The 15,022-nt window shown below is 51.7% G+C and overlaps 2 protein-coding genes across 2 annotated transcripts in view; both read right to left on the bottom strand.

Moving 5' to 3' along the window:
• Positions 1 to 4,253: 4,253 nt before the first annotated feature.
• On the bottom strand, positions 4,254 to 5,888 carry TMEM203 (transmembrane protein 203). The gene has a single exon (XM_081168261.1). The coding sequence runs from the start codon at positions 5,765 to 5,767 to the stop codon at positions 5,351 to 5,353; it is 417 nt and encodes a 138-aa protein (XP_081024387.1). The 5' UTR covers positions 5,768 to 5,888; the 3' UTR covers positions 4,254 to 5,350.
• Positions 5,889 to 9,743: 3,855 nt separating this feature from the next.
• Positions 9,744 to 15,022, bottom strand: part of ZAN (zonadhesin) — a 73,253-nt gene continuing 67,974 nt past the window's right edge. Inside the window, exons 34-37 of the mRNA XM_081167481.1 lie at positions 13,252 to 13,404; positions 12,140 to 12,242; positions 11,780 to 11,814; positions 9,744 to 10,308 (exon numbers count right to left, since the gene is read on the bottom strand). Coding sequence (XP_081023607.1) covers positions 10,256 to 10,308; positions 11,780 to 11,814; positions 12,140 to 12,242; positions 13,252 to 13,404 — 344 coding nt within the window. The 3' untranslated portion in view covers positions 9,744 to 10,255. The remainder of the gene's footprint in view (positions 10,309 to 11,779; positions 11,815 to 12,139; positions 12,243 to 13,251; positions 13,405 to 15,022) is intronic.

Here is a 15,022-nt window from a genome sequence, read left to right as displayed (position 1 = left end):
GGCTTCTGGGATTCAGAATATTTCTTTCCTTGTTTTCCTCCTCCAAAAACTAGGTGCGTCTTGTGGTCTGGTGCGTCTTATAGAGCGAAATATACGGTATCTCTGCCTCCAACTGTGCAGGCAAAGTTTGGCCATCATGGCAAGTCGCCATTGGCTAGCCCTCTCCAGAAATTTGCCCAATCCTTTTTTAAAGTCATCTAGGTTGGTGGCACTCCCTGCCTGCTGCAGGAGGGAGTTCCACAGTTTAACTCTGGGCCCTGTGAAGGACTTTATCTATCCTGAATCTCTCAAGATTCAGCGGCACTGGATTTCCACAAATTCCAGTGTTACGAGAGAGGGAGGAAGCTGTTTTCTCTGCATCTGCTTTCTCAGGGCCAGGCATAATTAAAAAAGAACGCTGCCTCTCATTTGCCTTTTCTCCAAACTAAAAACCCCCAAATGCTACAGACTTTTCTTCCTAGGGGAGTCGCTCCAGCACCTTGTTTTGGTTGCCTGCTGGATCAGGAAGCGCTCGCTGGATCAGGCCCGTAGTCCAGCACCCTGTTCTGAGTGACTCATTTCTGAACCTGACTATAGCTTGGTGCCATCCCATTTGCCCGCAAACCCAGTTTCATAGCTGGAGCCTGGAAGCTGGTTTCTCTGCAGCCCAGGGAAGCTGGCAGAGAACTGGGCATGGAAAAGGCCCAATTGTCTGTGTTGCTAGAGAACTGGGGTTGGCGTTCACAGCCCAACTCCCCATGAAGGGACTTTAGGTCCCTAGTAGGTCAGAGATACAAATGGAGGCTACCAAGGATGCAAAGAAAGCTGCTGATCTTTATTGGTCTGTTGCAACAGTCTCCTCGCTTCCCTCCTTGCGAGGAGGTGGGCAGAGCCCGCGAGTTGCTTTTTAAACTCTTGGATAGTGATCGCCCGTCACAGAAAGACCACTCCAGATGCATCACAAAATGGGTTCCACATGCTCAGAGTTCATGTTTCTCCAACATACTTATGAGTCTGTCAATGAAGAAATACAGTGGTACCTCGGGTTACATACACTTCAGGTTACACACTCTGCTAACCCAGAAATAGTGCTTCAGGTTAAGAACTTTGCTTCAGGATGAGAACAGAAATCGTGCTCCAGCGGCACGGTGGCAGCGGGAGGCCCCATTAGCTAAAGTGGTGCTTCAGGTTAAGAACAGTTTCAGGTTAAGGACAGACCTCCGGAACGAATTAAGTACTGTATGTTTTGCTCTATAAGACGCACCAGACCACAAGACGCAGCTAGTTTTTGGAGGAGGAAAACAAGAAAAATATTCTGAATCTCAGAAGCCAGAACAGCAAGAGGGATCGCTGCGCAGTGAAAGCAGCAATCCCTCTTGCTGTTCTGGCTTCTGGGATAGCTGCGCAGCCTGCATTCGCTCCGTAAGACACACACAAACATTTCCCCTTACTTTTTAGGAGGGAAAAAGTGAGTCTTATAGAGCAAAAAATACGGTACTTAACCTGAGGTACCACTGTACCTGCTAATTCCTGGCATCCATTTGAAATGGCAAATACCTTGATTCCAGAATCCATAGTCAAGGATTCATACATAGATATCTGCTTTGTTCACACAGATATCTGCTCTGTGACAGGTAAGTTCAGAAAGCTCTCCAAACATGTTAAACTAGTTTTGCAGAGGGGAGGCCCTGGAAGAATTCCTGCTCTGTGACTGGAGGTCAGCAGGAGGCTAAACATAGTTTTAGACTTGCTCTCCATACTATTTCAGACTTATGCACTTATGTATTTGTGTTTTCCCAGTAGTGATGTATGGAAGTGAGAGCTGGACCATAAAGAAGGCTGATTGACGAAGAATGGATGCTTTTGAATTGTGGTGCTGGAGGAGACTCTTGAGAGTCCCCTGGACTGCAAGAAGATCAAACCTCTCCATTCTGAAGTAAAGCAGCCCTGAGTGCTCACTGGAAGGACAGATCCTGAAGCTGAGGCTCCAAGACTTTGGCCACCTCAGGAGAAGAGAAGACTCTGATGTTGGGAAAGATGGAGGGCCCAAGGAGAAGGGATGATAGAGGATGTGATGGTTGGACAGTGTTCTTGAAGCTACCAGCATGAGTTTGACCCAACTGCGGGAGGCAGTGGAAGACAGGAGTGCCTGGCATGCTCTGGTCCAGGGGGTCACGAAGAGTCGGACACGACTAAACAACTAAACAACAGTAACAAATCTGTGCTTACTTTGTGCTGTGCAAGGACTGTCAGCAGTCAATCGGCTTTGGCTCTGCGCAACGGCCTTTGTGGGTTTCCTTTCCTTTGAATCATGACTGGTGGTTAATGTTGAAACAGGAAGGAGGCGCTGGGGGCTGCCAGCTGCGTAGGTGGCAGCGAAGGCAGATGTTTGGGGTGGTGCAACAGTGGCTGAACCTCAGCAGCCACAGTCCAGGGTCACCCCAAAGGGCAGGGGAAGGGGGCAGCAGCAACAGGCCCCTTGTCACTGGCACCCCAGGGCCTGCTGTAGTTGATGTTGGTAATAGGATCGTAGCATCACAGACTTGTAAGGTTGGAAGCGCCTCCCAAGGTTCCAGCTCACAGCCAAAGAATCTCCTACAGATGTCCTCCCAACCTGAGTTTAAAAGCCACCTGTTTTTTAAAAAATACAGGCAACCCCTGATTTGCATAGGGGTTGCATTACAGGTCATTGCGTGCGATAGCAGAGCATGCATAAACCTGCCCTCCCATTTTCCGGCCACTTCCAGGTCGCCGTGATGAACATGTGCACAATCGCACGTTATTTGGACGCGCATAAATTGCTCGTTGCCTGTGTTGTAATTTTATGTTGTGAACCAACCTGAGAGCTACAGGTGAAGGGTCATATACAAATTTAATGAATAATACACAGAGCCTAGGACTTGCCGATCAGAAGGTCGGCGGTTTGAATCCGCACGACAGGGTGAGCTCCCGTTGCTCAGTCCCTGCTCCTGCCAACCTAGCAGTTCGAAAGCACGTCAAAGTGCAAGTAGATAAATAGGTACCACTCCGGTGGGAAGGTAAACGGTGTTTCCGTGCGCTGCTCTGGTTGCCAGAAGCGGCTTAGTCATGCTGGCCACATGACCCGGAAGCTGTACGCCGGCTCCCTAGGCCAGTAAAGTGAGATGGGCGCGCAACCCCAGAGTCGGCCACGACTGGACCTAATGGTCAGGGGTCCCTTTACCTTTAAATTGCTCGTTGCCTGTGTTGTAATTTTATGTTGTGAACCACCCTGAGATATGCAGATGAAGGGCTGTATACAAATTTAATAAATAATGATAGCAACATCTAGCTCAGAACTGGGAGGGCTGTAGCTGAGGGGCAGAGTGTCTGCTTAGCAAGCAGAAGTTCTCAGGGTTCAGTCCCCGACAGGCCCTCCAGGAAGTGCTGCGGAAGATTCCTTGCACAGAATCCTGGACAGCTGCTGCTCATCATTGCAGACGATACTGAGCTAAACTGATCCAACAGTCCAACTCAGTTTAAAGCAGCTCCCAGTGTTCCTTTTTAATGCAGCCCTTTATCTGTATAAATCTGTACCCGTATACCTGAAGGAGCGTCTCCACCCCCATCGTTCAGCCCGGACACTGAGATCCAGCGCAGAGGGCCTTCTGGCGGTTCCCTACCTGCGAGAAGTCAAGTTACAGGGAACCATGCAGAGGGCCTTCTCGGTGGTGGCGCCTGCCCTGTGGAACGCCCTCCCATCAGATGCCAAAGAGATAAATAATTACCCGACATTCAGAAGACATCTTAAGGCAGCCCTGTTCAGGGAAGTTTTTAATTTTTAACGCTGTACTGTTTTTAACACTTGATTGGGAGCCGCCCAGATTGGCTGGGGAAACTCAGCCAGATGGGCTGGGGTATAAATAATAAATTATTATTATTATTTGTAATCATGAGTGCTAGAAACTTGGCTTTATTTGAAGCAAAGAACCAGAACTCAGGGACAGGGCACCTGCTTTGCACGTAGAAGGTGCAGAGGTTCGGTCGGCATTTCCCAGCTGGGGCTGGAAAAGATGATTGGTCTGAAATCCTGGGGAGAGTCGCTGCTGTTGCCAGCCTGTGAAGGCAACACTGACCACAATGGCCTGACTCAGTATAAGAGAGCCTCCTGTGCTCCTGTTTTTCTCTTAACCTGACTGGCAGGAGGGGCTCTCTGGGGATTCAGGTGGGGGACGTGACCAGCCTTACCTAGAGATGCTATCAGGGAAGAAAGTGAGCCAGGGGGCTTAGGCATGTAACACAACTGCAGGCCCTCATTTTTGTATTTTTTTTAAACTTTTATTGTTTTTCTAAACAAACTGGTGCCATTCTTCCACTCTCAAGTAAACCTTTCTGGTATCAGGGCAGACTTGAAAGGGCCGGAAGGCTTCATTTTATTCCTGGTGGAACAATGATTAAGTGTCCTAAAAAATAAATAAACTGCAAAACTGCACATGTTCAGAGAACGCTGGCAAACTTGTTTTTGCTCTATGATACCAGGAATGTAGGAGCTGGCGGGATGCACGCAATGGCCATTCCAGGATGGGGAAAGATATCCACAGAATCATCACAGAGTTGGAAGGACCCCCAAAGTCCTCTAGTTCAACCCCCTGCAATTCAGAGATCGCTGCTCATATTTCTCCCAGGTTGTGAGTTTTTATTCTTAAATAACTACCCCAGGGGTGCAACCTTTTTTGGGGGGGAGGGTGGGTCCGACAGGCTCACGGGGCGGCAGAGGGTCCGAGGGCAGCACTGCAAGGTCCAAGCGAGGACGCAAAAGCAGTCACCCCGGTACATGCAGGGCGGGCACAGTTCCTTGCCGTAATGGCGCAGTGGGAAGGAGCAGCAGGGTGCTTTGGATAGGTGGCCGTGGAAGAGGAGCTGAGCCCTGCCGCTGCCTCCTCTGTCTAGGCGGGTCGTGAGAGCTCAGCCGGCCAGAGTTGTGTTTGTGTGGCTCTCCTCCTCCTCCTCCTCTCTGTGGCGCAGTCCCGAGCGCTCTGCTGGTGTGGGGCAGGTGTGGACGGCGTTCTTGCTTGGTCTTGTCTCTCTCCCCTCCGCCTCCTCTCCCAGGAGGATGGTGGGGGTGGTCGTTGCTTCGCTTTCCTCTGCCTCTTCTCTCTGGGCCAGATCCATGCGCTCAGCTGCTGCTGCATGCGTGCTTTGCTTTCTTCCGCCTCCTTTCTCTGTGCTCAGCCGCTGCTGCAGGTGGATGTGGGGTGTGTGTGTGTCTTGTGTGCTTGCCTTTCTCTCGGTTTCTTTCCCTTGCCTTGCTTTTCATCTTTCCTTTGCCTTTCTTTACTTCCCCCGGCCTTATATTTCGCTTTCCCTGTCCTCCTCCTGGCTGCGCTTCTTCCCTCCCTCCCTCCCCGGGCCCCTAGTTGACCCTGCAGGCCCGGATCATCAGCAGCTGCAGCAGGATGAAGACGGGCGAGAGCAGCAGCCCGAACCACAGCTCCCGGCTCTGGCCCGCCAGCTTCTGGCCCAGCAGCACCTCGAAGACGAACTTGAGGCTCAGCAGCGTCAGCACCCACAGCAGCCGCAGCACCGCCAGCCGCTTCTCGCCGTCCTGGAAGAGCCGCACCGACACGATGGTGCTGAAGTAGGCGCTCAGCCCGTCGGCCGCGAAGAAGGCCGCCAGCACCGCCCACCAGCTCAGCGCCGCCCCGGACTCCCCGCCGTCCGCCTTCAGCACCAGCAGCGCCGACGCCGCCAGCAGCGCCAGCGCCTGCAGGAGCAGCTCCAGGGGCGCGAAGCCCAGCCACTGAACCAGCTCCCGCAGGGAGAACAGCATCGCCGCCGCCGAGGCCGCCTCAGGGGGACAAGACGACGCCGCTCTGCGCCTGCGCGGAGGGACGCTTCCGCTCGCCGAAAGCCGTTTCCGGCGCGCCGCGGGTGAAATAAGGCGGGGGCAGGATCGCCTCAGCCGCCTCAGAGGGAGAAAGGAGGCTCTGCGCCTGCGCGGAGGGGCGCTTCCGGTCGCCTAAGGCGGCTTCCGGCGCGCCGAGGGCGAAATAAGGCGGGGACCGGATCGCCTCAGCCGCCTCAGGGGGGGTAAACGCCTCTCTGCGCCTGCGCGGAGGGACGCTTCCGGTCGCCGAAGGCGGCTTCCGGCGCGCCGCGGGTGAAATAAGGCGGGGACGGGATCGCCTCAGCCGCCTCAGGAGGAGAAAGGAGGCTCTGCGCCTGCGCGGAGGGCGCTTCCGGTCGCCTAAGGCGGCTTCCGGCGCGCCGCGGATGAAATAAGGCGGGGACCGAATCGCCTCAGCCGCCTCAGGAGGAGAACCGAGGCTCTGCGCCTGCGCAAAGGGGCGCTTCCGGTCGCCTAAGGCGGCTTCCGGCGCGCCGAGGGTGAAATAAGGCGGGGACGGAAGCGCCTCAGCCGCCTCAGGGGGGTAAACGCCTCTCTGCGCCTGCGTGCAGGCACGCTTCCGGTCGCCCAAGGCCGTTTCCGGCGCGCCGCGGGTGAAATAGGGCGGGGACAGAATCGCCTCAGGCGCCTCAGGAGGAGAACCGAGGCTCTGCGCTTGCGCAGAGGCACGCTTCCGGTCGCCGAAGGCCGTTTCCGGCGCGCAGCTGTGTAATAAGGCTGGAACGGAATCACCTCAGCCGTCTCAGCTGCGCCTGCGCGGAGGACCCGTTTCCGTTCCTGGAAGCCGGTTTCCGGCGCGCCGTTGTGGGGGGGGGGAAGGCGGGAAAAACGTCTCTTCAGGGGGAGAAACGCGGCTCTGCGCCTGCGCGGCGGACCCGTTTCCGGTCTCGGAAGCGGCTTCCGGCGCGCTTCTTTGAGAAGGCGGAACAGCGTCGCCTCAGTAGGAGAAACGTGTCTCTGCGCGGCGACCCGTTTGCTGGAATCATAGGGTTGGAAGGGACACCCCAGAGGTCATCCAGTCCAACCCCTTCGCTGCTCATGGTGTTAATTGCGTGCATCTTTACAACTGAGGCATCAGCCACGGCCTTGTTGGCTGAGTGGTGCTGCGGTTGGGGGAGGGGCCCTGGGACCAAGGCTAAGCCCGGGACAGCTGAATAGGGGATAGACATGGCCGGGCTGGTTGCGCGTGTGGCGGGCGAGGGCGCAGGATCCGCGCACTTGGAGCAGGGGGTGGGGTGCACCAGGAAGCTGTCGCAGGAACCCCCCCCCCAATCATTCTGTTTGTACAAACTTCACACACACTCACACACTACATACGCTACGCTTCTGTTATAAATTCATAGAAAAGCAACCATACATCGGATCTGCACTGTTCCATTTTTATTTTACTCCATGAAGGAAGGACTACAAAATGGGGAAGGTTTGATACAGGGCACCCATAGCACATAGACAGGAGCCCTGCCCAGTTGCTATGCCAACCCTGATGGTCCTAGACAGAAGACCATCAAGGTCACAAAGAACTTGCATATGGGAGTGGATTCAGCATGGACTGAAACAAAGGACAATGATCAGATCTTCCCTCTGGGGGCAGGAAACTGCAAAGTCCCCTTTGTCTCCTGGAGGTGACTCATGGGGAGGGGGAAAGGGGGAACCAGCCAGGTGACAGGACACTCAGGTTACCACCACAACTCCTCCCTCAACCCCTCCTTTCTGTGATGTATGCATGATGTTTCTGGGGGGTGGGCTTGACCTAGAGGATGGGAATTTCAAAAGTCTTTCTAAGGCCTTGCACACCATTTTTTCTGTGTCTTTTCTCTCTCCTGCAAGTGGAGCACCCTGTTGCAACAGTTCAATAAAGGCCAAGCCTACAGGCTGCTGTTTTGCTCCAAGTTATCCTGGTTGGTGTCTTTACTTTTTGTCCAAGGGAGCCCTCGGATTTTTCCGTTAACAAGGCTCATCCTGCTTCATGCCAACCTATGCATTCTCTCCCCCCCCCCAGAGGAACTTTTATACCCCCCAAAAGGGAAAGGAGGGCTGGCCAGTAAGGAGAAGCCCTCTGCCTAAGGGCTCCTTGCCAGTTTCTGGAGTTAAATCCACGCTACGCAGCTGCAGATGGAGCAGCTAATTGCAGGAAGGAACTGATAGAATCACAGAGCTGAAGTTGGAAGGAATCCCCAAGGGCCACCCACTCCAACCCCCTGCGATGCTACTGGGTTCCCGTTTTTAATTTTATTACACACTTTGTGGTTTTATATCTTGATTTTATTGTGAACCGCTCTGAGACCCCTGGCATATAAATTCAATAAATAAAATAAATGCAGGAATCACAGCTAAAGAATCCCAGGCAGTAAGCTGTCCAACCTCTCTTTAAAATCTCAGGTTTGTCGTGATATTTTAATGTTGGTTTTAAAACTGCCTTTTAAGTGTTAAAAATGAAGGAGGGAACTGCCATCTTTCGAGGTGGTCCATTCCACGTCGAAGGGCTCCCACCCTCAGAAAGTTGTTCCTAATGTTTGTTTAGAATCCCTCTTGTAATATGAATCTGTTGGTTCAAGTCCTTCCCTTATATATATATAATAAATGTTCATAAATGTACCAACCAAGCACGTGCATAGATGTGTGGGCTGCATGTCTGAAGCAGCACAGGAAGACAGTCCTGAAACCATTTTGACTCCCAAGCTGACCAAATGTTTCTCTGAAAGGAGGGAGGGGGTGAAAAAACATTTCTTGTTACAGGAATTGGGTAATCGCCATCTCAAAGGAATGGCCAGACTACCAGGAAAGGCAATCAGATAAGGCATTATCAGATAAACTGGCAGGCAGGAAAAACAACAACATTCAAATTTCTGTTGTAGACCGCCTTTTCTGCGATGTAGGTATGATGTTTGTGGGGGGTGGTCTTGGGTTACACCCCTTCTGTGATGTATGTAGGACGTATGGAGGGGTGGGATTGAGCTCCAGGGCAGGGAATTTAAAATGTGTATATAAGGGCGGGCACACCTTGGTTCTGGGTCCTCCTCCTTTCCTGCGTGTGAGGGGAGCACCCTGTTGCAACAGCATTAATAAAGATCAGGCTTACTAGCTGCTTTGTTCTCAGTATTCTCTGGTTGGCCTCTGTTATTTTCTCCTACCGATAGGGAACCCCCTCAAGGACTCTATATGGGCTCTTGGATACCCCATAAGGGAAGAAGGGCAGATTTTGTTTACAATGGGGACAAGCTTGCTCTACCTTCCACGTGACAGCCCTTCAGATATTTGAAGATGACTCTCCTATCAGGGACGTGGGTGGCGCTGTGGGTTAAACCACAGAGCCTAGGACTTGCTGATAAGAAGGTCGGCGGTTCGAATCCCCGCCACGGGGTGAGCTCCCATTGCTTGGTCCCTGCTCCTGCCCACCTAGCAGTTCGAAAGCACACCAGTGCAAGTAGATAAATAGGTACCGCTCCAGCAGGAAGGTGAACAGCGTTTCCATGCGCTGCTCTGGTTCACCAGAAGCGGCTTAGTCCTGCTGGCCACATGACCCAGAAGCTGTACGCCGGCTCCCTCGGCCAGTAAAGCGAGATGAGCGCCGCAACCCCAGAGTCAGTCACGACTGGACCTAATGGTCAGGGGTCCCTTTACCCTCCTATCACCTCTCAGTCTCCTCTTTTCCAGGCTAAAGATCCCCAGCTCCCTCTGCTATTCCTCACAAGGCTCAGTTTCCAGACCCGTCATCATCTCGGCCGCCCTCCTCTGCACACAAACCAACTTGTCAATCTCCTTCTGAAACAGAGGTGCTCAGAACTGGGCACAGGACTCCAGGTGGGGTCTGACCAGACTTCTGCTGATGCAGTCTAGAAAAGCATTAGCCTCTTTTGCCGCCGCATAACAGGAAGGAAATGCTCAATGAGAGATACTGTGCTGGAGAGGAAGGCTTTTATTTGCATTCATTTATTAATTTTTATTTGGTGTTCCGGACACAATTCAGCGCCATTTCCCTTGCCCAGATAGGGGTGGCCTGTGTGGGATGAGGTGTGCTGGCCCCACAGCGAGGGTAGGGTGGGGAGCTATGAGCAGCTAGCTGGGAATGGTGGCCTTGGCAGAATTTGGGTTGCTAAGCCTATTCTCTGCATGGGATCTCCAAGTCTAGAAGCATCACAGAGCCCAGAGGGCGGGAAAGGTGTGTCAGCAGATGCCAGGGTGGCGAATGGGTTGGTGTGTGTCTCCAATCTCCTCCACTTCTTCTGATTTTCCTTCACCTGACCAGACAGACTCCTGGAAGCGAAAGCAGGTGGGGTGTGGGGGCAGACTTTATTTGCAGCGCCTCTGCCCCTTCAGCTGTCCGGCTTTAGAAAGGTCAGATCTTGAAGGTTTCCACCCTGGGTGCGTGAGCGGGAAGGAATATTTTCAGCAATAGATCTGGGGCGGAAGTCAGAAGTGAGTGGTCTTGTCGGCAGTCGTGTAAGGAAGAGGCATGCCTTGGCCTGAAAAAGAAATAATAATTGTAATGATACCAAGATCCAAGCAGACTTCCTTGGTGTGCAGGACAGAGCTGTTTCCGTAAATGCTTTCGTTAATAATCCTATTCGTTCTTTTTGCAAACTGCTCTGCAGTTTTCCACAATCGAGGGAGGGGGAGTATGTGAATGAAAGAAGCACTAAATAATAATACTTAGTGATGTAAGAGCACCCTGGGCTTGAATAACAGAACCATAAGGTTGTAAAGTTGGAAGGGCCCTGAAGGAGTCATTGAGGGGGCAGCAATAATAATAATAATATCTTTATTGCCATTGCCCCCTTCGGGGACAACGAAATTACTTGACTGCTCCATAAAAACACTAATTAAACAATACAATATAATACAGCAAGGGAGATTAGATGACTTTCAAAGTCCGGGCTTCCCATTCAGGGCCGAGATCGCTCTGGAGAAGAAGCTGTTCTTAAGACGACTCATTCTTGTCTTCATCGACCTGTATCTCCGTCCCGACGGCAAGAGCTCGAAGAGACAGTGACCAGGATGCGATGGATCTTTTACTATGTCCAGTGCCTCTTGTGGCATAAATCTGCTCTAAGGTGGAGAGTGGGCAGCCAACAATGCTCTCTGCTGCCTTAACAACCCTGCACAACCCCATCCTGTCCTGGGCAGTACAGCTTCCGTACCACACACAGAAGCCATAAGTGAGCACGCTCTCAATGGCCACCAACTTAGATGGGCTGTCAAAGGCTCCTAGCCAGGGTGGTTATGTTCTGCCTCCACAGTTGGAGGCAGCGATGCTTCTGAAAACCAGTTGCTGGAAACAGCAGGAGGGGAGAATGTAGGTCTTGTGCTTGTGGGATTCTCATAACGGGCAACTGTTTGATCGCTGTGAGAACCGGATGCAGGACTCGATGGGCCACTGGGCTAATCCAGCTCTTCTTATGTTCTTGGGTGCAGCTGACTCCGGGGCGGAGCCTTGAGGCAGCTGTTCAAAGTGCTGCTTTTGACCTATAAAGCCTTAAACAGCTCAGGACTGCAATACCTCCAGGACCGCCTCTTTCTGTATGAACATGCCCTGAAATTATCTTCTGAGGCCCTTCTTTGTGTGTCTCCGCCTTTAGAGGTCCAGAGGGTGGCAACATGAGAACGGGGCCTTCTCTGCAGTGGCTCCCCGTCTGTGGAATGCTCTCCCCAGGGAAGTTCGCCTGGCGCCTTCATTACACACCTTTAGGCGCCAGGCAAAAACGTTCCTTTTCAACCAGGCCTTTGGTTGATCTGATTTACATGCCATGCCCTTTTAAAATGTGTTTTTTTTGGGGGGGGGACTATTGGGTTGTTCTTTTATTTTCATTGGTATTTTGTGCTTTTATATCTTGATTTTATTCTGTGAACCACCCAGAGACCACCAGATAGAGGGCAGATTATAAACTCAATAATAATAATAATATACACCAGGGATTCCTCCTGCTCTCAACTCACCTGGATCTGACAAGGTAAGCATGTCATGTTCCCGCCTACACAGGAGGAAAAGAGAAGAACATAAGAACAGGACATTTGAGGAGATTTGGCGTGTGAGGTGGGCAATCACAGAGTTGGGAGAGACCCAAAGGATCATTGAGTCCAACCCACCTGTAAAAGTACCAATTCTGCTAATCGTAGTGAGCGCATGTGGTAATCTCGTAGGTAAATGTCTTCCAAGTTGTTAAGGGCGTTGCATACTAATGTCAACGCCTTGCTCCTCTGAAACCCCCTCTCTCCTGTTGCCCTGAGCCCCCCAGTGCCCGCAGGAGGCAACCGGACCCCCTCACACCCATTGTGCCCGCCCTGCCCTGCCCATACCTGCTCCTCCGCTGTCGATAGATGCAGACACCTGTCACCACCATCAGGATCAACGCGAGAGGAACGAGGACTCCGATGAGGATGACTGTCAAATTGTTGTCATCTGGATGGGTGTAGGGAGGTGGAAACGGGAGGAAGAAAGAGGGGTGGATTAATCACCGTATTTTTCGCTCTATAAGACGCACCAGATCATAAGACGCGCCTAGTTTTTGGAGGAGGAAAACAAGAAAAAAACCAAGAGGGATCTGGCTTCTGGGATAGCCGCGCGAAGCCTCTTCAGGGCAGCGGGATGAAGGCTCCCCCTAACCGGGAGAGGCTGCGCGCGGCTATCCCATAAGTCAGGACAGCAAGTGGGATCGCAATGCCTCTTGCTGTCCTAGCTTATGGGATAGCCGCACGCAGCCTCTCCCCCCAAGAGCTGCACACACGCTCCACGCGGCTCTTTAAAGGGACCGCTGAGCAGAGCCTCCTGCCTGCATTCGCACCATAAGACGCACACACATTTCCCCTTACTTTTTAGGAGGGGGAAAGTGTGTCTTATAGAGCGAAAAATATGGCAGTGGCCTGACAGGAGTGTGTGTGTGTGTTTTAGGGCAGGTAGTGGAAGCATCTTAAAAAGCAGAGACATCACCTTGCCAACAAAGGTCCATATAGTTAAAGCTCTGGTTTTCCCAGTAGTGATGTATGGAAGTGAGAGCTGGACCATAAAGAAGGCTGATTGCTGAAGAATGGATGCTTTTGAATTCTGGTGCTGGAGGAGAGTCCCATGGACTGCAAGAAGATCCAACCTCTCCATTCTGAAGGAAATCAGCCCTGAGTGCTCACTGGAAGGACAGATCCTGAAGCTGAGGCTCCAAAACTTTGGCCACCTCATGAGAAGAGGAGACTCCCTGGAAAAGACCCTGATGTTGGGAAAGATGGAGGGCACAAGGAGAAGGGGACGATGGAGGACGAGATGGTGGGACAGTGTTCTCGAAGCTACCAGCATGAGTTTGACCAAACTGCGGAAGGCAGTGGAAGACAGGAGGGCCTGGCGTGCTCTGGTCCAGGGGGTCACGAAGAGGCAGACACCACTAAACGACTAAACGACAACAGCGGCAGGGACTTGTTACCTGTCGAGGGGGATGGAGGCTGTACATCGTACGCAGTCTCGCAGTAGGTTCCGTTGTATCCCTCCGTGCAAATGCAGACGTAGCCGAGGGCGCCGTCTAAGGTGTCCTGACACACTCCCTCGTTCTGGCAATTGTTACGGAGGCAGGCGCTCTCTGCAAAGGAAGAAACGTGTGTTTTTGGGGAGGGGAGAGACACCGTCAGTCCACATGGCGGCCCACCGAGAGATGGGGAAAGTGTTCTGTTTCCAGATTCTGTCACTTTCCTACTCTTTCAGGTCTCCCCGTTTCCACATCAGCCGTCGACTTTGGTTTTAAGGGCGATGGCACCGCCGCAGGCGCCACACAACACCCGTGCATAAATCAATCTTTCAGGGCGGCAGCAGCACCCAGCCTTTGGAACTCCCCACCACTTGACTGATTAGTCTGGCTCCTTTGCTGCACCCTTTTTTGGCGCCTGCTGAAAGCGTGGTCTTTTGGGCTGGCCAAACCGAGTATGCAGAATGTCGATGTGTGTTTTAATCCGTTTGGATTAAATCCATATAGTGTATTTTATAGTATAGTGTATTTTATAGTATAGTATATTTTATAGTATAGTGTATTTCAAAATGGGGTTTCAGAGGTTTTAGGGGTTTTTGAATGTTTAGGGGTTTTTGAATGTTTTATGTAGTTTTTCAATTTCATTGTTCTGTATGGGACAATGACAATAAAGATATCTATCTATCATCTATCTATCTATCATCTATCTATCTATCTATCTATCTATCATCTATCTATCTATCTATCTATCTATCTATCTATCTATCTATCATCTATCTATCTATCTATCTATCTATCATCCATCTATCTATCTATCTATCTATCTATCTATCTATCTATCTATCTATCTATCATCTATAGCTATCTATCTATCTATCTATCTATCTATCTATCTATCTATCATCTATCTATCTATCATCTATCGTCTATCTGTCTATCTATCTATCTATCTATCTATCTATCTATCTATCTATCTATCTATCTATCTATCTATCTATATCTATCTATCATCTATCTATCTATCTATCTATCTATCTATCATCTATCTATCTATCCAGGGACGCGGACTTATAAAAAATATTGGGGGGCCCCGGGAAAGCTCATGAATAATAAATAAGCTCATGAATATGCAAATAAAGTGGCTCCGGCCCTAAATAGGGCAAGCCACGCCCCCCAGCCAGCCGATTGGCTGGCTGGGAGGTGTGGCCAGTCGGGATTCCCCTGTTCTCGCGGGGGCTGAAACCGCCAGGACGAAGGAAATTCCCCCCGGCAGTGCCTTGGCAGTGGCGGTGGTGCTGCGAAGCAGCGAGGCAGGAGCCCCCGCCCCCGGGGATTCCCTAATCTCGCGGGGGACGGCCGGGGCTCTCCGACTAGGGCGCGCGGCTGGCTGGCTGGCTGGCGAGGGACGGCGGCGGCGCTCTGCTGGAAGGGCGCCCGAGATTATTGGGGGGGCTGAGCCCCCCCAAAAAATTTTTTTGAGGGGGCTTGAGCCCCCTCAGGCCCCATGGAGTCGGCGCCTATGTATCTATCTATCATCTATCTATCTATCTATCTATCTATCTATCTATCTATCATCTATCTATCTATCTATCTATCTATCTATCATCTATAGCTATCTATCTATCTGGGTTGCGGGGGGTTGTATTGGGTGTCCAACTCTTACGATTTTCTGATAAATATCTGGCAGCCCTTCAGAGGGGAAATCAGGTCCCCTCTCAGTCTCCTCCAGGCTAAA

The sequence above is a fragment of the Podarcis bocagei genome (genome assembly GCF_964188305.1).
Source record: "Podarcis bocagei genome assembly, chromosome: 13".
NCBI lineage: Eukaryota > Metazoa > Chordata > Lepidosauria > Squamata > Lacertidae > Podarcis > Podarcis bocagei.
The sequence above is the reverse complement of the archived record's forward strand: the minus strand, read 5'-3'. Positions and strand labels throughout refer to the sequence as shown.

What these genes read in the sequence shown, in the direction of transcription:
- TMEM203 (XM_081168261.1), bottom strand. Translation starts at nt 5,767, where the DNA reads ATGCTGTTCTCCCTGCGGGAGCTGGTTCAGTGGCTGGGCTTCGCGCCC.